The 25,651-nt window shown below is 45.5% G+C and overlaps 1 protein-coding gene across 1 annotated transcript in view; it reads right to left on the bottom strand.

Moving 5' to 3' along the window:
- The window catches only part of cfap70 (cilia and flagella associated protein 70), a 75,498-nt gene that overhangs the window by 37,881 nt on the left and 11,966 nt on the right, over positions 1–25,651 (bottom strand). The window contains exons 7-14 of the mRNA XM_080206163.1: positions 24,475–24,569; positions 21,223–21,328; positions 19,070–19,204; positions 17,513–17,635; positions 8,610–8,690; positions 7,365–7,456; positions 2,245–2,305; positions 901–1,095 (exon numbers count right to left, since the gene is read on the bottom strand). Coding sequence (XP_080062289.1) covers positions 901–1,095; positions 2,245–2,305; positions 7,365–7,456; positions 8,610–8,690; positions 17,513–17,635; positions 19,070–19,204; positions 21,223–21,328; positions 24,475–24,569 — 888 coding nt within the window. The remainder of the gene's footprint in view (positions 1–900; positions 1,096–2,244; positions 2,306–7,364; positions 7,457–8,609; positions 8,691–17,512; positions 17,636–19,069; positions 19,205–21,222; positions 21,329–24,474; positions 24,570–25,651) is intronic.

Genomic DNA, 25,651 nt, shown 5'->3' with positions numbered 1-25,651 from the left:
GCCATGGTAAGTTGCCCCTTAGTTGTGTAGGTTAGCTGGCTTAGCCATGGTAAACATGTGGAGTTACAGGATAGGACAGGGGGAGAGGGCCTGGGTAGGGATACTCTACATTGTGGGGGTTCTTTGATTCTAGCCACTACAGACCATTGGAAAACTGAGAATCTACATCATTCTCACTTAGGGCGGTATTTTACGTCCTGTCATGGCAGGGGTGGGGCCAGAAAACATGGCAAACTTTTCAAAACTCCATTGACTTCACCAGGAATGGAAGATCCTGCCGGTGGGAAGGGCTGTAAAATTCCACTTTTAATTTTCTTTAATTTCCTATCTTTCCCAGTACAAATAATCACTCAGCATGAGAACCCTTCAATTTTTAATTCCCCGTTTGTCAAGTTGGCAATGCTTAACTCCAGGAGAGCATCAGCATTCTGGACAACCAGTCCCTTGACAAAATTAAGCAGGAAAAGTCCATTGGATGGCACGTTCCCAATATAAGTACATATCTGGATGAATAAATCATAGAATTCCTGCAGTGCAGAAGGAGGCCATTCAGTCCATCGAGTCTGCACTGACCAATAACTCCCACATATTTACCCTACTAATTCCCCTGAGATTAAGAGGCAATTTAGCATGGCCAATCAATCTAACCCGCACATCTTTGGACTGTGGGAGGAAACCCACGCAGACAGGGGAAAATGTGCAAACTCCACAGAGACAGTGCTCCAAGGCCAGAATTGAACCTGGGTTCCTAGCGCTGTGAGGCAGCAATGCTAACCACTGTGCCACCATGCCACCCAAGTATATGGAAGGCATATATGGAGTATATCCTAAACGTAGCTGCCAGATTTTCAGTGTTATTACATTCTAATACTTAAAACTAGATATACAATCAATTTTTACCTTAAGCTGTTCCTTGAAGGCAAAGTATTTTCCTGAGGTGTTCAGCTCAAATATAAGTTTATGTTTACGTTCCTCCTGATCCTGTAACTCTTGTGAGAGTTTTCCTTCAGCCAGTTTCCGTCCAAACATCTCCTGATATTCATTCATGATGATTTTAGCCACGCTGATTATCTGGTTGTGGTAATCTGCAACAGCCTGTGATATTCAGAAATCAGTCATGTAATAAACACTTCCTGGAATAAAGCTTACCCTACTTTCTGAATAAAAGGCCATGTCGGGGTTTGGGCGGGGTGGGGGGTGGTTGGGGGGTTGTGGCTCACTGTGTGTATGTGTGTGTGTGTGTGTGTGTGGGTTAGCATTGTTACCTCACAGCACCAGGGACCCGGGTTCAATTCCAGTGTTTGTGTGGAGTCTACGCATTCTCCCCGTGTCTGGGTTTCCTCTAGGTACTTCCGTTTCCTCCCAATTGGCCATACTAAATTCTCCATTAGAGTCCCAAGATGAGTAGGTTAGGGAGATCATGAGGGTAAATATGTGGGGTTATGGGATTAGGACTGGAGTATGGGCCTGGGTCAGACTTTCTGTCAGAGAGTTGGTGCAGATTCAATGGGCCAAATGGCCTCCTTCTGCACTGTAGGGACTCTATGATTATAAAAGATATCATAGCAGAGCATTTAGATAAGATACTCAAGCAGATTCAGCATTGTTTCATGAAGGGGAAATCATGCTTGACAATTTATTAGAATTGAGGTGATAATGAGCAGGATAAAGGGGAACCCATACATGTAATATACTTGGGCCTCAATTTTCTGGCTGGTCCCACTGACAATGAAACTTTGCTGCAGGTTTCCTAGCAGCAGGGGAGCATAAAACAGAAAACCCTTTGACAATGATGGGGAGGAGAGGCTGGATAGACTGGGACTTTTTTCCCTGGAGCGCAGGAGGCTTCGGGGTGATCTTGTAGAGGTCTATAAAATAATGAGAGGCATAGATCAGCTAGACAGTCAATATCTTTTCCTAAAGTCAGGGGAGACTAAAACTAGGGGCATAGGTTTAAAATGTGAGAGGGTAGAGATTCAAAAGGGTCCAGAGGGGCAATTTTTTCACTCAGCGGGTGGTGAGTGTTTGGAACAAGCTGCCAGAGGTAGTAGTAGAAGCAGGTACAATTTTGTCTTCTAAAAAGCATTTGGACAGTTACATGAGTAAGATCAGTATAGAGGGATATGGGCCACATGCAGGAAATTGGAGTTAGCTCAGTGGTTAAAAACTGGGTGACATGGACACGTTGGGCCATAGGCCTGTTCCCAGGTTGTAAATCTCTATGACTCTAATTTCTCCACTCACCTTATCTGCTCCACTTGTTCTACGAGGGAATAGTGGCCGAGGAGGAATCATCTCCGCAACCCTGTGTGAGAAAGAGACAAATAATTAATGAGGGATTTTTTTTGTATTCATTCGTGGGACATGGGCGTCGCTGGCTAGCCAGAATTTATTGTCCTAGTTGCCCTCCATCAAAGGACAGTTGCAAGTCAATCACATTTTGGAGTGTCTCTGGAGTCACATGTAGGCCAGATCACATTAGGATGGCAAATTTGGTTTCCTAAAGCATATTAGTGAATCAGATGGGTTTTTCCGACATTCGGCAATGGTTTCACGGTCAACAGTAGATTCTTAATTTCAGGTATTTTTTATTGAATTCAAATTCCACCATCTGCCGTGGCGGGGTTCAAACCCGGGTCCCCAGAACATTAGTTGAGTTTCTGGATTAATAGTCTAGCAATAATGTCACTAGGCCATTGCCTCCCCTGACAGTGAAACTTTGCTGTAGGTTTCCTGGTAACGGGGGGAGCATAAAACAGGAAACCCATTGACAATGACGAGGAGAAGGAGAGGGTGGATAGACTGGGATTTATTCCTCTGGAGCACAGGAGACTGAAGGGTGATCTTGTAGAGGTTTATAAAATAATGAGAGGGGCATAGATCAGCTAGATAGTCAATATCTTTTCCTAAAGGTAGGGGAGACTAAAACTAGAAGGCATAGTTTAAGGTGAGAGATACGAAAGGATCCAGAGGGGCAATCTTTTCACTCAGAGGGTGGTGAGTATCTGGAACAAGCTGCCAGACATAGTAGTAGAAGCACATACAATTTTGTCTTTTAGAAAGCATTTGGATAGTTACATGGGTAAGATGGGTATGGAGGAATATGAGCCAAATCCTTTTGGCTCATATTCCTGACGAAGGAGCAGTGCTCCAAAAGCTTGTGATTTCAAATAAATCTGTTGGACTATAACCTGGTGTCATGTGACCTCTCATCTTGTCCACCCCAGTCCAACACTAGCATCTCCACATCAGGGTGTCCCGAAGAAAGGTTAATGCCAAATCTCAAATTCAAACATTTATTCAATTGGCATTTTTTTCTCCCATTCATGCCTAATTTGTGTTGACTTCCATTGTTGCACAGTTCCTTGTACCTTGACACGGAGGCCTTCCTTTATGTGTGACCTAATGAAGTGATTTGCAGGACATTAAACAATAGGAGCTGTTGAGAGGAACCCAACCCTTTTCTCACCCATTGTTTGCTCGTGCACACTTCCAGCAGATGTTAATTGTATATTAATCGGGTGTTTAGTTGTATTCACATGGTGGACATTAACTAGAGATTCACTCTGTTCTAAGTTGATGGGGCGATTTGTCTGGTTAATTCTTATAACAAACAAGACTCCTCCATGCTAAACAGTTATTATATATATAGGAACAGAAACTGTGAATGGAATCTTCTGGTTTCGCCAACAGCAGGAAGCTTAGTGGTGGGGGGATCATGAGGCCAAGAATCAGCTTCCCAACGATGGGATGAACTTTAGCAATTAAATTCTCAGGGCTTCCCAAAAAGCCAATGTTAGGAAGTCCTTTTTGCTGGTATTAACTAGTCATGCATGCTGATTGAAAGGTCACTTTGGCTGAATTTAATTCCCCTTCTAAATTAAGTTCCCCACCAGCAAGAAATTAGAACATTCACATTTATGACTGTATATAAGTGGTGTGCACCTGGCTCCTTCCTGGACTTTGGCCTTGGAGATTGTTCGCAAGCCTCTAGACTCAGATCAGGTGCAGGCAGGGCAAGTTGCATGAAAGCTGAAGACAAGAGACAGGCTAAAGGTGGCAAGTAGGGCAGGATGGAAAACTGGAGCAGAGGTTGGAGGTGGGAGGCAGGCTAAGGAAGGAAGGGACGGAGACTGATCAGGGAAGGAAGACAGGCCAGAGAGAAAGGCAGCAAGGGATTATGAGGGTTCAGCAACATAGGATGGAGGGAAGGGCTTTGCTTGTCACGGATCCTGTGGTTGGGTGGGGGTGGGGGAGTTTTGGGCAGGGATGGTGGGAGAGACGTTGTCCTTGGGGGGGTGGGTCAGTGCTATCTATGGTAGGGTTGTGTTGGTTGAACTGAGGGTTCTACGCAGTGGAGGAAACTCCTCTGTGGTGGAGGAAAGGAGGGGGTTAACTGTTGGGGGGGGGTAGAATTGGTCAGAGGAGATTTCTGATCGATAAGGGAATTAAGGGTTATGGGGAGAAGGTGGGTAAGTGGAACTGATCCACTTCAGATCAGCCATGATCTTATTGAATGGCGGGGCAGGCTTGAAGGGCTAGATGGCCTACTCCTGCTCCTATTTCTTACGTTCTTATGTTCTTAGGAGAGGCTGTAGAGATTGGGGTGGACTGGGAGGGGGTGGCGGTCAGGGCTGGGCCTGGGAATGGTCAGGGGGCCAGTGATCGGGCTGTGGGGGGTGAGGAAGGTTGGCATTGCGGCGGGTCGTGGGGCTGGCCAGCAATAGAACATTACAGTGCGGTACAGGCCCTTCAGCCCTCGATGCTGCACCAACCTGTGAAGCCAATCTAAAGCCCATCTAACCTACACCAACCTATTCCAGTATCATCCATATGTTTATCCAATGACATAAGAAAACATAAGAAATAGGAGCAGGAGTGGGCCATCTGGCCCCTCGAGCCTGCCCCGCCATTCAATAAGATCATGGCTGATCTGTTGTGGCTCAGCTCCACATTCCCGCCCTCTCCCCATAACCCTTAATCCCCTCTCTTATCAAAAACCCATCAACCCGCGTCTTAAAAACATGTAGCGAGGTAGCCTCCACCACTTCAACGGGCAGAGAATTCCAGAGATTCACCACCCTTTGAGTGAAGAAGTTCCTCCTCAACTCCATTCTAAACCGCCCCCCCTTTATTTTGAGGCTGTGCCCCCTAGTCCTACTGTCCTTTCTGAGCAGGAAGAGTCTCTCCACCTCTATCCTATCCATCCCATTCATCATCTTATACGTCTCAATGAGATCTCCCCTCATTCTTCTAAACTCTAACGAGTACAAGCCTAGTTTATTCAGCCTCTCCTCATAGCTCAACCCCCTCAACTCCAGTATCAGCCTAGTAAACCTCCTCTGCACTCCCTCCAAGGTCAAAATATCCTTGCGTAAGTACGGCGCCCAAAACTGCACACAGTACTCCAGCTGCGACCTTACCAATGCCCTATATAGCCACAGCAAGACCATTTAAATGCCCTTAATGTTGACGAATCCATTCACTTGAACTCCTCTGGCGGGTTCTGCACATCAGGTATGCGCTGTTAGAGACTTGTGATTCAGGTCAGTGTACCGTCACGCCAATGTGAATGGATAACCTAGCGGGGAGTGAGGACTATCAGGGATAAAGGGCTGATATGGGTTTCCTCCCACAGTCAAGGACTTGCTGGTTAGGTGCATTGGCCGTGCTAAATTCTCCCTCAGTGTACCCAAATAGGCAACAGAGTATGGCAACTCGGGGATTTTCACCATAACTTCATTGCAGTGTTAATATGAGCATACTTGTGACACTAATAAATAAAAATAGAATATAAAATAATTAGATGTAAATGTATTCCAATGGGGATGTCAACCTTCAATATTGGAATTCCCTTTAAGTAATTGACAGGAGTTGGGAAATCCTGCCAGCATACACTGCTTTCTGGGACTCCTGTGGAATTTCCTGCTCCCACCATTGACCCTGCCCCCTCGAAAACGAGAGTGGAAAATCCACCAGTGTCTTTCTATACCTATCAGCAGAAAGAGCAGTATTAAACTTGAATCTCCCTGAGAGGAGATGATAATTTTGTTTTAGGTTTACAGAATAAATTGAGACAGAATAGTAACAAACATCAATAATGAAACTGAGGTGCTTTAGCTAGCACAATGATGCATATTCAGACATGTATATTGGAGATCACATGCGACACTGCCTATGTGTAATTTCATGCCATCAAGAGTTTATTTATTCAGGTACACAGGTCACTGTAAGTGGCAATGCAGATGGAGAAGGTAGTCAAGAAGGCATACGGCATGCTTGCCTTCATCAGCCAGGGTACTGAATTTAAAAATTGGCAAGTCATGTTGCCGTTTTATAGATCCTTAGTTAGGAACTTGGAATATAGTGTTAAATTCTGGTTGCCACACTACCAGAAGGATGTGGAGGCTTTGGAGAGGGTACAGAAAAGATTTACCAGAATGTTGCTTGGTATGGAGGGTATTAGCTATGAGGAGAGGCTGGCGAAACTTGGTTTGTTCTCACTGGAGCGATAGAGGTTGAGGGGAGACCTGATAGAAGTCGACAAGATTATGAGAGGCATGGACAGACTGGATAGTCAGAAGCCTTTCCCAGGGTGGAAGAGTCAATTACTACAGGGCATAGGTTTAAGGTGCAAGGGGCAGATTTTAAAAGAGATGTACGAGGCAGATTTTTTACACAGAGAGTGGTGGGTGCCTGAAACTCATTGCTGGGGAAGGTAGTAGAAGCGCATAGAGTAGTGACTTTTAAGGGACATCTTGACAAGTACGTGAATGAGATGGGAATAGAGGGATATGGTCCCTTTAAGCAAAGGGGGTTTTAGTTAAGTTGGGCAGCATGTTTGGTGCAGGCTTGGAGGACCGAAGGGCCTGTTCCTGTGCTGTAATTTTCTTTGTTCTTTGTTCTATTAGTGTCACAAGTAGACTTACATTAACACCGCAATGAAGTTACTGTGAAAACCCCCTAGTTGCCACATTCCGGTGCCTGTTTGGGTACACTGAGGGAGAATTTAGCATGGCCAATGCACCTAACCAGCACATCTTTCAGACTGTGGGAGAAAAGTGGAGCACCCGGAAAAAACCCACGCAGACATGGGGAGAACGTGCAGACTCCACACAGCCAGTGACCCAAGCCGGGAATTGAACCCTGTGAGGCAGCAGTGCTAACCATTACATCACTGTGCCACCCATCATTTCTATGCATTTGTTCAGTACATGATGGCTTCTCCTCGAACCCAAGATGTATTCCTATGATACGTGGAATGAAAAACATATATTTTATATCTTATCAGCATTTCATGAACAAGATATTAATTTGCACATCTGAAAGAATTATGAGTGCTCTCTGTTTTGTCTGAGATGTACCTTTTAGCCAGCTCCTCACGGAGTCGCTTCTGCACTAAAGGCTTTTCCAGACTGAACTCCAGGATAATGTATGACCTTGCTTCTAAATATTGCTGAAACGTAACAGTAAAGCAGTTTTTGAGTGAAGGAACTCATTAACATGATAGTTAAAGATAAATGGATTATTGAATGAAAGGAAGATCAGCCACACCAAAAGAAATCTTAGACCCACAACTGATGTATTACGTTCGGATGTGGCTACCACTCCCCGCCCACCCCCCACCCCCCACCCCCCCCAGCCTCCAGAGTCGACATCACAGTCTGTTACACCTGATTACTGTAATGCTTTATTGTCAGGCACAATGCATTCACTGCTTGGCATTATAGCAGGCCAGCATGTGGCACACTGGTAGCCTGTGCACAAAATATGTGCATACAAGAACACAAGGAATTGCTCCAAAAACCAAATTCAAATTGAATCCAATTCAAGCTCCCTGTGAGAGAGACAAACAAGATCCAAACTGATAAAATAAGGCATTGCACCCCTTCTTGGGCTTGATCTGACCCTTGGTCTTAGCCGAGAGTAATTTTCTATCCTGAACCAGCCATGTGCGCATCATCCTTATTTCATTTAGCACTGATTCTCTGTTACACAATGTTTCATATTTAAAATTCCTAAAATCCCTGTAGTGCAGAAGGATGCCATTCAGCCCATTGTTTCTGCACCGATCACAATCCCACCCAGACCCTCTCCCCATAAACCCTCATATTTACCCTATTTATCCCCCTGACACAAGGGTTAATTTATCATGGCCAATCAACCTACATCTTTGGACTGTGGGAGGGAACTGGAGCACCCAGAGGAAACCCAAGCAGACACAGGAAGATTGTGCAAACTCCACACAGACAGTGACCCAAGCTGGGAATCGAACCCGGGTTCCCGGCGCTGTGAGTGGTGCTAACCACTGTGCCATCGTGCCATCTCTCCTTACCCTTTTACTCAAATGCTTGCAAGATTACTTTTATTTCTGTAACCTCCTATAGTGCTTCAACCAGTGCATTGGATGAGGAATTGTTCCATGCAGAGGTTAAGGAACAAGGGGGGATCTCAGTGGAGAAGTTAACATGGGGTTTGGATAGTAATGGACAATTTTGAATTTATGAGACTGGCAGAATGACTAGAATGACTTGGAAAAGGAAAACCCCTGTACAATTTCAAAGGCAGCTGCATCTCACCGCAAAAATTCACTACTTTAACATACATACCTCTCCTTCCACATTAGGAACACTTGGCATTTCTTGATCTGGTGCGTGGTCCCCGGTGACCATCTTCAAATTTACCGAGTTCTACAGGAAGGCAAAAAAAAGATTAAACACGGAGTGAAATATTACGCCGTTGTTTAAGAAGGGTGCCAGGCAAAAGGCGGGGAATTATAGGCCGATCAGTTTAACGTTTGTGGTAGGTAAAATGTTAGAATCTGTCATTAAGGAGGAAATTGCGAGGCACCTTGAAGGGAATTGCTTGATAGAGCAGACGCAGCACGGTTTCATTAAACAAAGAACAAAGAACAACCCAGCACGGGAAACAGGCCCTTCGGCCCAACAAGCCCGCGCCGCCGCATCACCCTACACCTATTCTACCCTGCGTGTCTACGAATAGAACCCCTGACTTAGCCAGATTCAGGGGAGAATAGTGTCAATTTGGTAAAACCAATCAGCCTAAGAGCACATCTTTGGGGTGTGGGAGGAAACCGGAGCGCCCGGAGGAAACCCACGCATCCACAGGGAGAATGCACAAACTCCCACAGACACAGGCCCAAATCCATGTATCTGCACAGCTAGCAGTGCTAGTCACCGAGCTGTTGCGGCGCCCTTCTACCGGTCCAGGATCAAGCACACACACCAACACGAAGTACTAGGCCACTCCTGGAACCTCCAAGAGTAGCCCACGCACGACCCACCGTGTGCATGCCCCTCGTTTGACAACGAGGTGGACCTCCACCCGGAATAAAAGACAAAAACGTTAATCACAAGCCTGCCTTTCCGGTCTCTCCCGAGGTTCTAACCCTTATTTAATACCCCTACCATAACCCTCCATCCTCGTTTCACTCATGTGCCTATCTAACTGAACCTTAAACGAGTCCAATGTTCCCGCCTCCACCACCCTACTCGGTAGCGCGTTCCATACCCCCACAACTCTCTGCGTAAAGAATCTTCCTTTCATATCCAAATTATATCTCTCCCCCCTCACCCTTAAATCATGTCCTCTTGTATTTGTTACCAATCTAGGGAGCAGTCTCTCACTATTGACTCAGTCTATTCCCTTCAGTATCTTATATACCTCTATCATGTCCCCCCTCAATCTCCGTCTTTCCAAGGAGAACAGTCCCAGTTTCTCCAACCTTTCCTCGTACCCCAGCCCCTCCATGCCAGGCAACATCCTGGTAAACCTCCTCTGCACCCTTTCCAGAGCCTCCACGTCCTTCCGGTAGTAAGGTGACCAGAACTGGACGCAGTACTCCAAATGCGGTCTAACCAACGTTCTATACAACTGAAGCATTAGACGGCAGCTTTTAAACTCTATCCCCCTTCCTATAAAGGATAGCATTCCATAAGCCTTCCTGACAACCTTCTCCACTTGTGTTGCAACCTTCATGGATTTGTGAACCTGCACTCCCAGGTCCCTCTGTGTTTCTATACTCCTAATTTGTCTACCTTTAATCACATAGCTCCTCTCTACATTATTCCTTCCAAAATGCATCACCTCGCATTTGTCAGGATTAAATTCCATCTGCCACCTATCTGCCCACTGCACCAACCTATCTATATCCTGTTGTATCACCTCACAATCCACTTCGGTACCCGCCAACCCTGCCATCTTGGTGTCATCAGCAAACTTGCTGATCACACCACCTACGCTCTCTTCCAAGTCATTTATGTAGACTACAAAGAGGAGAGGTCCCAGTACTGAGCCCTGCGGCACACCACTGGTCACTGGCCTCCAGCCGGACAAAGTCCCCTCCACTACTACCCTCTGTCTCCTATTACCCAGCCAGTTCTCAATCCACCTAGCTACCTGACCTCGTATCCCATGCGCCTTAACCTTTTCTACCAGCCTACCATGAGGGACTTTGTCAAACGCCTTACTGAAATCCATATAGATGACATCAACGGCTCTCCCATCGTCAACTGTTTTTGTCACCTCCTCAAAGAATTCCACCAGATTCGTAAGGCAAGACCTCCCTCTAACAAAGCCATGTTGCGTATCCCCAATCAGACCGCAACGCTCCAAATGCTCATACATCCTACCCCTAAGTACTTTTTCCATTAATTTCCCTACCACCGATGTCAAACTCACCGGCCTATAATTTCCAGGGTTATCCCTGCTACCTTTTTTGAACAGCGGTACCACATTTGCTACCCTCCAGTCTTCTGGGACCTCACCTGTGTCCAAAGAAGAGACAAAGATTTGCACCAGAGGCCCAGCAATTTCATCTTTCACCTCCCTAAGCAGCCTGGGATAAATACCATCAGGCCCCGGAGCTTTATCCGTCCTTACACTACCTAAAAGCCCTAGCACTTCCTCCCTCGTAACAGATATTTCCTGCAGCTGATCCTCAGCTCCCTCTAACAGACCGCATGATTCCGAACCCCTCTCCTTCGTGAATACCGACGCAAAGTATTCATTCAGGAGCTCCCCCATTCCCTCCGACTCAATACATATCTCCCCACTTTTGTCCCTAAGAGGACCAATTTTCCCTCTAACTACTCTCTTGCTCCTAATATAGGAATAAAATGCCTTCAGATTTTCCTTAATCCTACCAGCCAAAGCCATTTCATGCCCTCTCTTCGCCCTTCTAATTCCCCCTTTTAGCTCCCTCCTACTCTCCCTATATTCCTCCAGCGCACTCTCCATACCCAGTCGTTTCGACCTAACATACGCCTCCCTCTTCTTCCTGACCAAGTCTTCAATACCCCCTGTAATCCACGGCTCTCTAATCCTACCTTTCCCATCCTTCCGCTTATCCGGAACATACCTCCCCTGCAACCATTTCATTTTACCCTTAAAAGCCTCCCACTTGCCAACCGTGGACTTGCCAGCTAACAGTCCCTCCCAATCAGTGTCCTGCAGCTCCCTCCTAATCCTGCCATAGTTCGCCTTTCCCCAGTTCAGCACACTCCCGTTCGGCCGGCACTTGTCCCTTTCCATTTTTATCCTAAAGTAGATGGACTTGTGATCACTATTAGCCACATGTTCGCCTACCTCTACCTCTCCCACCTGCCCCGGCTCATTACCCAACACTAAATCCAGTATAGCCCCTCCCCTAGTCGGACTAGTTACATACTGGTCTAGAGACCCTTCCAAAACACATTTCACAAACTCCTCTCCCTCCGTACCCCCAGCTCTAGGCCCCCTCCAATTCACTCCAGGAAGATTAAAGTCCCCCACTACAACCACCCTATTCTTCCTGCACCTATCCAAAATGCCCCTGCAGATGCCTTCCTCCACTGACCTCGGGCTGTTGGGTGGCCTATAATACACCCCTAGCAACGTAATCTCCCCCGTTTTATTCCTCAACTCCACCCACAGTGACTCAATCCCTCTCTCTTCTATATTGTTCTCCCTCTGCACTACTGTGATGCTTTCCTTGACTAACAGTGCCACCCCTCCACCTCTCTTCAACCCTCCTGTGTCACACCTAAAACACTTGTACCCAGGAACATTCAGCTGCCAGTCCTGCCCTTCCCTTAACCATGTCTCTGTTACAGCCACCACATCTAACTGCCTCACAAACATCAAGGCCTTAATCTCATCCGTTTTCCCTGCCACACTCCTAGCATTGAAACAGACACAGTTCAACCCACAAGTGTCCCTCGGAACCTCCTTCTCCCTGATACTTTTCCTTTCACCCGACTCTCTCCCAGCCACCTCCCCACCCCCCCTCCATATTAGTTTAAACCCTTCATAAACACCCCAGCTAACCTCCCCGCTAAGACATTAGTTCCCCTCCCATTCAAATTCTCCCCACCCCTCCTGTACAATTGCCCTTCTCTCCTAAACACCTCCCAGTGATCCACAAAAGTAAAGCCCTCCACCCTACACCAATCCCTCAACCATGCATTCAGCTGCATGATCTCGTCATTCTTTGCCCTGCTGGTACTGGGCAACAACCCAGAGAGTGCCACCCTAGAGGTCCTACTCTTTAGTTTGGCCCCCAACTCCCTAAATTGCCTACGGACCTCTACCCTACTCCTCCTTCCTATGTCCCCCTCCCCTACATGTACTATGACCTCAGCCTGTGCCCCCTCCCCTTTCAAAATTCCCCCTACCCTGTCCGTTACATCCTTGACCCCTGCTCCAGGGAGGCAGACCACCATCCTGGAGTCACGCCTCTGTCCACAGAACCTCCTATCGATACCTCTGACCCTCCCGTCCCCTACCACTATCACCTTGCCAGCCCCCTTCTGTCCCTCTAAGTCAGTCACCTCCTCCTGCCTATCTTTCTGTGCCCCTGTCGACAAACCACGAAAGGGAAGTCGTGTCTGACAAATTTACTGGAGTTCTATGAGGATGTGTCTAGGGCGGTGGATAGAGGAGAGCTGGTGGATGTGGTCTTTCTAGATTTTCAGAAGGCGTTTGACAAAGTACCTCACAAGAGGTTATTGCAGAAGGTCGAGGGACATGGAGTTGGGGGTAGGGTGTTAGCGTGGATAGAGGATTGGTTGTCAAATAGGAGGCAGAGAGTGGGGGTCAACGGGTGCTATTCGGATTGGCGGATGGTGACTAGTGGAGTGCCCCAGGGGTCGGTGCTGGGGCCTCAGCTTTTTACCATTTATATAGATGATCTGGAGGAGGGAACCGAGTGTAGGGTGTCGAAATTTGCTGATGACACCAAGATTGGGGGAACGGCAAATTGTGCGGAGGGTGTGGAGAGTCTGCAGAAGGATCTAGATAGGCTGGGCGAATGGGCCAGGAAATGGCAAATGGGATTTAATGTTGGCAAGTGTGAGGTGGTCCACTTTGGTAGGAATAATGGTAGGAAGGACTATTACTTACTGGGCGAAAAACTGCAGCAGGCGACGGTGCAGAGGGACCGCGGGGTCCTTGTGCATGAGTCGCAAAAACCCAGCTTGCAGGTGCAGCAGGTGGTCAGGAAGGCGAATGGGATGCTGGCCTTCATAGCGAGGGGGATTGAATATAAAAGTAGGGAGGTCTTGCTGCAGCTGTATAGGGCATTGGTGAGGCTGCAGCTGGAGTACTGTGTGCAGTTTTGGGCGCCGCACCTGCGCAAAGATATTTTGGCCTTGGAGGGAGTGCAGAGGAGGTTTACTAGGCTGATACCGGAGTTGAGGGGGTTGAGCTATGAGGAGAGGCTGAATAAACTGGGCTTGTACTTGTTAGAGTTTAGAAGAATGAGGGGAGATCTCATTGAGACGTATAAGATGATGAATGGGATGGATAGGATAGAGGTGGAGAGACTCTTCCCGCTCAAAAAAGACAGTAGGACTAGGGGGCACAACCTCAAGATAAAAGGGGGGCGGTTTAGAACGGAGTTGAGGAGGAACTTCTTCACTCAAAGGGTGGTGAATCTCTGGAATTCTCTGCCCGTTGAAGTGGTGGAGGCTGCCTTGCTAAATATTTTTAAGACGCGGGTTGATGGGTTTTTGATAAGAGAGGGGATTAAGGGTTATGGGGAGAGGGCGGGAAAGTGGAACTGAGCAGCGACAGATCAGCCATGATCTTATTGAATGGCGGGGCAGGCTCGAAGGGCTAGATGGCCTACTCCTGCTCCTATTTCTTATGTTCTTATGTTCTTATGAAATGCAATCTTTTGGATCAGAAGAAAACTTCCCAAAAAGAAGCAAAAACAGTATACCTAGTTTAACACAGCCAAGAATTATTTTTCATCCCCTAAAAGAATGGCAAGATCCTGTATTAGCCTCTGCATCAGAAAAACCATCTTCATCCTCTAAAATATATTGTTTAATTAAATATCCCAAATGCTGACCAAGTCCAAATACGAATCTTGTCCGAGGAACAATCTTTGATGGAGTTCTAATTTAGCTTCAACTTACAACATAATTGGGGTCACTTGAAGCTATATTCAAATATGAATGAGATTTTCAGAAGCCTTTGATTCAAAGTTAGATAAAGATAACATCTGGATCTTTTAGGTTATGCACAATAAGAAGTCTCACAACACCAGGTTAAAGTCTAACAGGTTTATTTGGTAGCACAAGCTTTCGGAGCACTGCCCCTTCATCAGTTGAGTGGAAGTTATGTTCACAATTCCCAAGCACCTGCTGAAGGGGCAGTGCTCTGAAAGCTTATGGCTTTTGCTACCAAACAAACCTGCTAGACTTTAACCTGGTGTTGTGAGACTTCTTACAGTGCTTAGCCCAGTCCAGAGATGCCAGCATCTCCACATCTTTTAGGTTATACCAAACATATAGGTCTGTCTGCTAACATGGAATGTCAAACATTTTAGGCTGTTAGGCAAGATCAAAGTGCAATAACTTTATTCTAATCCTGCAATGCAGTTAATAAATATAAATGCAAATTAGTACAATTTTTCAACTGTTCAGGACAAATTTGTGCAGTGCAATCTACTCATTCTTCTGAGTGAGTGTAAAGGAAAGTTCAATTTGTGCTGAAGACCTTAATAAGGCATTTGGTCTTTTTTTTATTTTAAATACCCATGAGATCCAAGGAGAAGTGGCAAGTTAGATCCAAAATTGGCTTGGTGGTAAGAAGCAAACGGTTTTGGTCAACTGTTATTTTTGTATATTTTTAATATATGTAAAATGATTTTGATTTAAATGTAGGGGGCATGATTAAGAATTTTGCATTGAAACAACATTTGATTGTATGGTCAAAAGTGAGGGAGAAGCTGTCAATGGCAGGAAGAAAGCAGTATGGACTGATCAAGTGGCCAGAAAAGTGACAATGCAACCAAAAGAGAAAATGCTGGAAAATCTCAGCAGGTCTGGCAGCATCTGTAAGGAGAGAAAAGAGCTGACGTTTCAAGTCCAGATGACCCTCTGTCAAAGCCCAAAATGACAATGAAATTCAATTCAGGAAAGTGTGAGGTAATACATTTGGGGAGGGCAGGCAAGGCAAAGCAAAGGAGAGCACAATAAATGGTAGGATTCTGAGAGAGTAAAGGAACAGCAGGAACTGCTGCTTCACAGCACCAGGGACTCTGGTTCAATTCTGGTCTCGGGTGGAGTCTGCACATTCTCACAGTCTCTGTGTGGGTTTCCTCCACGTGCTCTGGTTTCCTCCCACAGTCCAAAGATGTGCAGGTTAGGTTGATTGGCCATAGTAAATTATCCTTTGGTATCAGGGTAAATAAGTGGAGTTACGGGGATAGGGCCTGGATGGGACTGTGGATGATGCAGACTCAATGGGCTGAATGGCCTCCCTCTGCACTGTAGGGATTCTATGATTCTAGCTGAGAATGCGGTTTTCTGCAGATACTATTTAGGTGCATTGGCCATACTAACTTCTCTCTCAGTATACCCAAACAGGCACGTAATATAAGAGGAAGGAGGTCATCCTAGCACTGTATAACACTAGCTAGGCCACGGTTAAAAAATGGCATGGAATTCTGGTCATCACATTACAGATCGTATCTGAGAGGGTACAGAACAGATTTACAAAGCTGTTACGAAAAATAGAGATTTTTAGTGATGAGAAAATTCTACACAGGCTGGAGTTACTTTCATTGGAACAGAGAGGCTGAGTGAAAATTTAATTCAGGTGTACAAAATTATAAAGGGGGTAGATAGAGTGGATAGGAAGGAACAATTTCCCTTAGCAGAGAGGTTATTAGTCAAGGAGTATAGATTTAAAGCAAGTGGTAGAAGGATTAGAGGGAGGCTGGAGAATTTTTTCCACAATAAGAAGTCTCACAACACCAGGTTAAAGTCCAACAGGTTTATTTGATAGCAAACGCCTCTAGCTTTCGGAGCACTGTTTCTTCATCAGGTAAGTGGGAATTCTGTTTCACAACATTTCACAAACAGGGCATATATGCTCTGGTTGTGAACAGAACTCCACTTACCTGATGAAGGAGCAGTGCTCCGAAAGCTAGTGGCGTTTGCTACCAAATAAATCTGTTGGACTTTAACCTGGTGTTGTGAGACTTCTTACTGGGTTTACCCCAGTCCAACGCCAGCATCTCCACATCATGAATTTTTTCCAGCCAGAGCATTATGGATGTCTGGAACTCACTTCCTTGCTGGGTGGGGGAAGCAGAAATTTACAGAATTATGGACCAAGAACTGGAAGATGGAATAAGGCTGGGTGACTCTTTCTCAGCTGGCATTGGTACAGAGGGCTTAATAGCTATTTGCTGTGTATCTATCTCAGCAGGTGTAAGCTCTCAAAAGGGCTCCAACAATGAATGCAGACCAGCACTAAATCTCTTATAAACTACTTACAGGGATGACAACTAACTGTAACAGGGCACTATCAGGAGAATAACTGTGAGAATGATAAATAGCTTTATTGGCACATTGAATAAGACTAATCAAAAGCTTTGAAAACTTTGCAACAAAAACAGAAAATGCTGGAAAAACTCAAAAACTGGCAGCATCTGTAGAGAGAGAAAATAGTTAACGTTTTGAGTCTCAGTGACTTTTCTTCAGAGCATTAATAGCTTTGTGCTCATACAGCTCCACTGAAACACTAGCCTCAAAGAATCCCTACTTTATTCATAAAAATCTCAATTAAACCATTGCAAACCTACCTGTCTATAAATTGCAAACAGTGCAGGATAAAAACATTTTTACAGTTATATACAAATTACAGTCATTACATTTCAAAACTATATACATGCCTCTCAAAGAATCCCTACAGTGCAGAAAGTCTGCACCGACACTCTGATAGAGTGTTTTACCCAGGCCTTCTCCTCCACCCTATCCTTGTATCACTACACATTTTACCACGGCTAATCTACCTATCTTTGAACAGTGTGAGGAAATCAGAACCCTCGGAGGAAACCCACACAGACACAGGGAGAATGTACAAACTCCACATAGACAGTTAGCCAAGGCCAGAATTGAACCCGGGTCCCTTGGCCTGTGAAGCAGTAGTGCTAACCACTGTGCCACCAAGCCGTTTGTGAGAGCAAAACAAGATTAGGTAACAATAGCAATCATACCTTCTTATATACTTCCTTCGATCCTTTATCATCCTTAACCTTATTAAGGGCATTTTTGGTATGCACAGCCTGACCCTTCAATGCACCTGGGATGCCAGCAGTTTCCTGGTTCTTACGCTTTGTCTAAATCATACACAATATAGACATTACCAGCAAAGCTCATGTCATAAAGAAGTATAAATTTCAATGCAACGCAAGAGATCTTTCTGAAAACTTGAGCATTTTCTGAAAATTCACTAAAGCGATGAACGTTATTTTGCTCCTGGATTTAAATTGGAAGTGACGGCATTAATTTTCTCCCTATATTCATTTCTCCAGTTTTTTTTCATACTTTAGTGTTCTGTAGCACACATGCTGGGTGCAACCGTATCGTTTGCCACACTGGTTAGTCAGCATGCCGAGCCTGGGAGATAGCATACAGGGGGAAAAATTGGATTCGCACCTGATATCCCCCCAGCCCTGATTTGCTGGCGAGAATGCGTTCACACCCAGCAAGGGAGCAAAGCCTATTAACATCAATTCAAAAGGACTTACCTTGCCTAGAATGGCTGCTTCCACCCCTCACTACAGTAGAATCACTACTCTGCGATAGAGGGGACTGGGCATCATGGCCACGCAGTACCCATCGGGCACTGCCAGTCTGACAGTGTCCACCTAATACCTTGGCACCACCCAGTTGGGTACCATAATTGTGCCTGGGACAGTGGCAAGGGGTTGTGGCCTGAATGGGGTGGCACAATGAAGAGGAGGGGTATGCACAATGAGGTGGTTTAAGCAAGGGAGCTTTAAAGGAGGGTGATCACCTGGGGGTGCTCTGCAAGGGGGATGGTTGGTGGGGGGGCATGCAAAGGGGAATTGTGAAGTGGGGGCTGTACAAAGTGGAGGTTATGCAGGGGAGGAACAGTGCAGGGAAGGGCCACAGAGTGGGCTGTGATGGAGGGGGCCATGTTGGCAGTCCACCAGGGGATGCATCGGGAGGGTCTTGATGCCCTAATGCCTGCAACACATATTGATGTGGGAAAGTGACAATGCCTCTAATGATAGGGGTGTTCCATTGTCCATTGATGGAAGGTGGTGGGAGGAGGTCTCTCAGGTCAGAAGGAAATTGGGGGGGGCTCTGCACTGTGGCACCTGAGCTTTCTGCAGCTAGCTTCCCCCACTGGCACAAAGCTTCCAGATGTAAGAAAAACTGTCAGACTGTCGGAAGATTGCAGTGCGAAACTCACCCAAAAGACCAGTGGGGAACACTCCCATTTTCACATTTTTATGACACTTGGGGCACAATCAAAATTCTAAGTGCCAAATGAGCCAGAAAATAGGATTTTCAGACCTGTTTTTTGGGAGAATTTGAAAATGCAATCTTGCCATGGGTGGGGAGTTTATACTGCTGCCAATGAAGGTGGGGTGGGGGGGGGGTGCAATATCCATGGGAACAGTGTGGGGTGGTTCACTGGGAGACTGGGACACCTGAGCAATGGCATCCCAAGCAGTCTGCAGCTGACTTCACCAGCGAGCTTCCCCAAAATAACGCACGTTGTCTTAGTCCATCAATGTTACCTTTTCAAATATTTCAAGCTCATTGTAAGGATGTATTGAATATGCTCCTCGAATTCGCTTTACACCTGGATACAATAAAGGAGCCATATTTACATAGGCCACTCCATGGAACGAGATAGCTCCTTCTTCATCTACCTGCAAAAATGAATTAGCAGATCACTTTAAAGATTCAAAGAAATCGAAACAGAATGTTTCTTCATGCTACCCTTGATCCTTTTATTGGCTGATCTCTAATAAATAGAAAGCTTTTAATTTTCAGTGTCCATTATATGAATGACATAATCAGAGAACTTCATATTTCTAAAGCAACATGTTTGCAATAACAAATAAATCCACTTAACAGAAGCAACAGAAACTCTGGGAGACACTATTTCAATATGTAATGATCTAAAATTGAAATGTTGCTTAACATGTTTGATATTTTACTTGAAAATATAATCACCTGCAATCCTACATGAGCATTCCTTGTTCAAGGGGTTCATTGGTAATCAAACTGCTGATCTGATTTTCGATTAATTTATTATTGTCACATGTATTAGTACACAGTGAAAGGTATTGTTTCTTGTGTGTTATACAGACTATACATCGAGAAAGAAGTAAGAAGATGTAGAATGTATTGTTGCAATCATAGCTCAGGCATAGAGAAAGGTCAACTTTGCTACAGAGTTTAAAAGAGTTAGAATAAAGTTTTAAAAGCATAGATCAAGAGTAAAAGATAGAATTAGAAGGTGGTGAAGCTGGCTGCAGACTGCCATTGCTCAGGTGTCCCAATCTCCCAGTGAACCACCCCTCACCCGTGGACATCGCGCCCCCGGCCCCCACCATTGGCAGCAGTGTAAACCCTCCCTCCCCTACCCATGGCAAGATTGCATTTTCAAATTCACCCAAAAAATAGGTCTGAAAATCTAAAAACCTGGGCACAGCTTGCAAGAATTCGCCTCGCTCTGCACCATCTTGGATTCCATCTCTCGTACACGATGTCTAATTACTCTATTATTTCATGGGAAAATAAGAACATAAGAACATAAGAAATAGGAGCAGGAGTAGGCCATCTAGCCCTTCAAGCCTGCCCCGCCATTCAATAAGATCATGGCTGATCTGTCGTGGCTCAGTTCCACATTCCCGCCCTCTCCCCATAACCCTTAATCCCCTCTCTTATCAAAAACCCATCAACCCGCGTCTTAAAAATATTTAGCGAAGCAGCCTCCACCACTTCAACGGGCAGAGAATTCCAGAGATTCACCATCCTTTGAGTGAAGAAGTTCCTCCTCAACTCCGTTCTAAACCGCACCCCCTTTATCTTGAGGCTGTGCCCCTTAGTCCTACTATCCTTTCTGAGCGGGAAGAGTCTCTCCACCTCTATCCTAGCCATCCCATTCATCATCTTATATGTCTCAATGAGATCTCCCCTCATTCTTCTAAACTCTAACGAGTACAAGCCTAGTTTATTCAGCCTCTCCTCATAGCTCAACCCCCTCAACTCCGGCATCAGCCTAGTAAACCTCCTCTGCACTCCCTCCAAGGCCAAAATATCATTGCGTAAGTACGGCGCCCAAAACTGCACACAGTACTCCAGCTGCGGCCTCACCAATGCCCTATACAGCCGCTGCAAGACCCCCCTACTTTTATATTCAACCCCCCTCGCTATGAAGGCCAGCATCCCATTCGCCTTCCTGACCACCTGCTGCACCTGCAAGCTGGGTTTTTGCGACTCATGCACAAGGACCCCGAGGTCCCTCTGCACCGTCGCCTGCTGCAGTTTTTCGCCACGTAAGTAATAATCCTTCCTACCATTATTCCTATCAAAGTGGACCACCTCGCTCTTGCCAACATTAAATTCCATTTGCCAGTTCCTGGCCCATTCGCCCAGCCTATCCAGATCCTTCTGTAGACTCTCCACACCCTCCACACAATTTGCATACTCAGACCAATTTGAAGTCTTGCCTCTATTTCACAATTGAGCTACTTCAGTTAGCATGGGGTCATTCTTGATACTAGAATAGGAAGAATAATCAAACGTTCCCAATTAACATGAGCAATTGTAAATTAAGGAAACCATCCCATTCTCATAAGTAGTGCGTATAGCCAAAAAAAACCCTTGTAATACTTTCCATTCCTTTCTATCAGTTAGGCTGCAGAAATAATTAACTAACCTTCTCCATTTTGCTGACCCTTCCTCCTGTCTTGGTTGGAGGGGCTAATGGCAGACGTTTGATCTCCACAGGGAAGTATATGGTTTCAGCTATGTGCTTCTGCAGTCTGAAAAATATATTTCATTGAAATATTCTTTTAGAAATTGCTTTCAGATATTCCATTTTCCCTTTTTTCCCTCTATTTCTAACCAGTGAATAACCAGCACTAGAGCAGGTGAACAAAACAGCACCTTCTCCATTCTAACAGTTTCAAAGCAGTTTTTCCAAAGAACAGGCAAAGATCTTTGATTTAAGTCTCCCAGCTGACAGAACAGCTGAAAAGAGTCAAAGATAGAGTAGAGAAGGAAGGAAACAAAAGGTAAGGAGACAAAGACAAAAAGGGACAAAGACAGAGTAAAGAAGGAGGGGAACAAAAGATAAGGATGGAGATAGGAAGTAATTAGGAGAATAAGGATCACAATATAAGGTTTGGACTACATGAAAAAGGACAAGGAAACATCAAAGGTGAATATACTTATAGGCGTGAGTTCAAAAAGGATCTGATCAAAGCTTCAGGCTGAAATGATAACAACAGCCATTGTGTGGGGGACCCTCATTCATCCATGATCTTCCCCGAATTGACCAATTTACTGGCCAGAGGGTAGGCTCTTCTAGTTAAATATTTTTTAAAAAACACTCAACAGCCTGGCCACCACAGTGGGATGGAAAACCCCTCCACAGGCTAACCTGCACTGATCCCAGTCGGATTAGGGAAGCGTCTATGGTTGCCTGCTGAACAGGTGTGTCACTGAGAGACCATTTCCAGGAAGAGGCCTTGCCTCCTTTGGAGAGCTGAAGGCCTTTGACAATAATTAGTTGAATCAGTTATTGGCCACTTATGGAAGGGTAGCCCTGCTGCCCCTCCATCCCACTTCCCGGATAATGGTCTTGACAGCACATCTGCCAGCAACCCAAAATTCTCTTCCCGACCCCATTAGAGCCTAAAGATTTATCCCAAAGTAGGTAGGTAAAACAGTGAATATGTAATGGAAGGTCTTCTTGGAGCAAATAACCGGAGTACAGGCTAAACACATATCTGTGGGTGGTACAGCTGTCTCATCGTGCCAGGGACCCGGGTTTGATTCCAAGCTTGGGTCACCATACTCTCCCTCTGTCAGTATGGGTTTCCTCTGGGTGCTCTGGTTTCCTCCCACAGTCCAATGATGTTCAGTTTAGTTGGATTGGCCATGCTAAATTGACCCTTAATGTCAGGGGGACTAGCTAGGGTAAATGCATGCGATTATGGGGATAGGGCCTGGGTGGGCTTGTGGTCCGCGCAGATTCGATGGGCCAATGGCCTCCTGCACTATCAGGATTCTATGATCTATGAGGGGAAAGAAGGGCATTAAAAGTTAGAGCTCACCTGGTTGATTAAAGGAATTATATTAAAATTAAACAAAAACGACTGGGAAGCTTACAAAAAATGTCAGGTTTGTAATACATGTGGAATGCAGAAAGTGCAGAGCAGAAGGAAAATGGATGTAAGGGAAAAAAGAGAGTGTGTGAGATAACATTAATGGCTAACATAAAGGGAAATACTAAAGTTACTCATCATGCATGCCACATGGGGCAAGCTTGCCAGTAGCTGGGTTAATCACAGCAGAGGCAGGATGAGGTCATTTTAAGTGGTCATTAATTGGCCTTCCCACCCAGAATTTAATTCTGGCAGGGATGGGAAGATGATGGGGTTCCAGTGTGCCACCACCCTGCCCAAGTAAATGCTCTTCCCATCTCCCAAATCACCACCAGCCCAAGATTCAGGCCAGAGACTGAAGAGGCTAGGAGCTTTTTTCACTCGGTTCAGCCACAAGAAGATTTGACAATAACTGATTTGGTTATTTATATTCCCAACAAGCAACAAAGAACCTGAGTTTAAAGAAAGGAAAAGACACAATAAAATAAAATAAATTTTTGCTGTCAGGTTTCAACAAAACCAAGTTTCCCGATTCCCAAAATACCACAGCTAAGGAAGGGAAATTAGATTCCAAAACCTGGAGCTTTGATAAGGTGAAATGAATCAGTCATCTCAGTAGGACTCAAAGTCCAGAGGGGTGATTCTCCCAAAAAATTTCGAAGTGTTTAATTTGTATAGAAACTGGAGTAAATCACGCTGGTTTCTTCAGCGGAAGTTTTGAAACGAATCTCCCACACTCTGCACACTGCGGAGATCACTGGTGTAAATCTGTTCAAAAATCAGTGGGCGGGGCCTATTCCCACTGGAGAGCCAGCAGCACAGCACTGAGTGGGCCACTGTGCATGTGCCGACCTGTCAGCGCCGAGATCGGCACATGCGCAGTGGCCCCTGTCTGCCGGCCTCCCAATTTCTGGCCAGCTCAATCAGTGGCAAGCCCCCCACATCGCTGCCCCACGAACAACCCCCCACGGCCTGATTGCTGGCCCCCCCCCCAGAAGAATCACCTAAAGGAGTGACACTCTGAAAGCTCGTGCTACCAAATAAACTTGTTGGACTTTAACCAGGTGTTGTGAGACTTCTTACTGTGCTTATCCCAGTCCAATGCTGGCATCTCCACATCATGGCCCCCAAATATGCCCAGGCCAACCTCAAACCCCTCCCCAGAACCCTGGTCTCCCAAGAGGGAGCTATGCTAAACCCTGCTGGAGTAAAATACTCCCAGTGGGGGGATAGAGGCTAGCAAGCCTAGAGATTTCAGTCCAGGCCTGTGATGATATTTAGATAGTCTTCAAATTCTAAGTTAAATAAATTATACAGCTCCATGCCGATTTCAGTGGTGTCAGACAATAGAAATACAGATCAGAAAGAAAATTGCAACAATCTAATGCTGCTGTGTTTCCTTCTTTTTCACAGAGGGAGAGAGAGAGAATGTAGAAATACAGTTTTAAACAATAATTTGAAAATCAGTCTTTCATGGAGGTCAAAGACCAAATGAAGAGAAATTTAGAAATCACAGTTTAAGTAATTATATTGAACTTTTTTATTTTTAGAATAAATATATTTTGTAACACTTTTACACATCACCCTCAGAAAAGTACATCCATTTCCTATAGCTTGGTGGCCTCTCGGAGTGACAAGGCAATTTTGCTCGGTGAAACCAGGTGAGATTTCAAGAACTAATTTCACACAGAATTTTATGGCCAACCAGCCCCTAGTTAAAGCTAGATTCAATTCTACAGTCCAGAGATGAAAAACCACTACATGTCTCAGTTTCTGACTCTATTTAAATTAGAAGTTACCTCAACAAAGCCTCAGGCTGCATAAAGCAGCGTCTCTCTATGTTCCACATGACATGTTTCTTCTCACCTTCTGCATCTGTCCTAAATGCCAAGTCCTGAATAAGAATTGAGAGAAATAATCCTGGGTTAATCTCTTGTTGTGCACAGAATGAGACTCTACATCTAATAACATATTCATGTACAGTGCCCACCACTCATACTGTCTGCCCTGATTCTGAACAGCAACCTACATCAAGCAAGCTGCACTAATCATTTCCTATTATGGTAGGTGTCAATTACAAAGGTGCTGCTGCAACCTTATTAAACAGTTCAAGCAGTGTGATGACTTTAGCCAGGCTAATGAGGTTGGCTTGCTAGAGTATGAACTACCTGATGAGTCCTCCATCAATAGGTCCAGGCAGCAGGCGACCGATGGGATTGCTGCCCTGACTGCTCCTCTACCGTGGCTATATTCGCAGCCAGGTGTCCCTGGAGAGGAAGCATGTGGTGTCCACGGGCGCAGTTGACGCCTTCCATGCCCGCTGGGCACTGCAGGGAGTGGGGTGTATTGCTGACCCCAATAATCACATTTTAATTTGATGGTTTAAGTTTCCTTTCTGTTTTGTTTGTTTCAGGTGGTTTCTGTCCTTTTAGGGAGCTACCCTTTTTGAGTTGTCCCTAAGTTAATTTGATTTTGTTTATTTGGTTGGTATATAAAAAGAGGTACCAGATGAGTCCTAATTGATGGTTAAATCATGGAGCCTCCTGCCCCCTTTTTGAAGCAGGTGTATCAGACTCCCAGGCTGTATTCAGCAAGGAGCAATTGGACAGCTAGCTGTGTACAGATGTATGATGTAAATTGATGTAACTTGATGATGGGATTTTCGCCTCTGTGGAGTTACCACAAGCAGCTACACACACCTCCTTAAAATGTGGTCACATGTCAATTCAAGCACTTCTGTGATGTTCAGTCACTCCTTAGCTTCTGACAGCTGCTTACAAATAAGCAGCAAAGGTAAGACTTGACCTGCTTAATTCTGATTCCTACAAATGCATCCCATCACAGACTGGCAGGGCGAAGCGGGATGGGGTGGGGATGGGGTGGGATGTGGGCTGGAAGCTGCTTCACTGCTCACAAACTGTTAACGATGTGGAGATGCCAGCGTTGGACTGGGGTAAACACAGTAAGAAGTCTCAC

This window comes from Carcharhinus amblyrhynchos, chromosome 18 (genome assembly GCF_965287045.1).
Source record: "Carcharhinus amblyrhynchos chromosome 18, sCarAmb.v2.hapA, whole genome shotgun sequence".
Taxonomy (NCBI): Eukaryota; Metazoa; Chordata; class Chondrichthyes; order Carcharhiniformes; family Carcharhinidae; genus Carcharhinus; species Carcharhinus amblyrhynchos.
The sequence above is the reverse complement of the archived record's forward strand: the minus strand, read 5'-3'. Positions and strand labels throughout refer to the sequence as shown.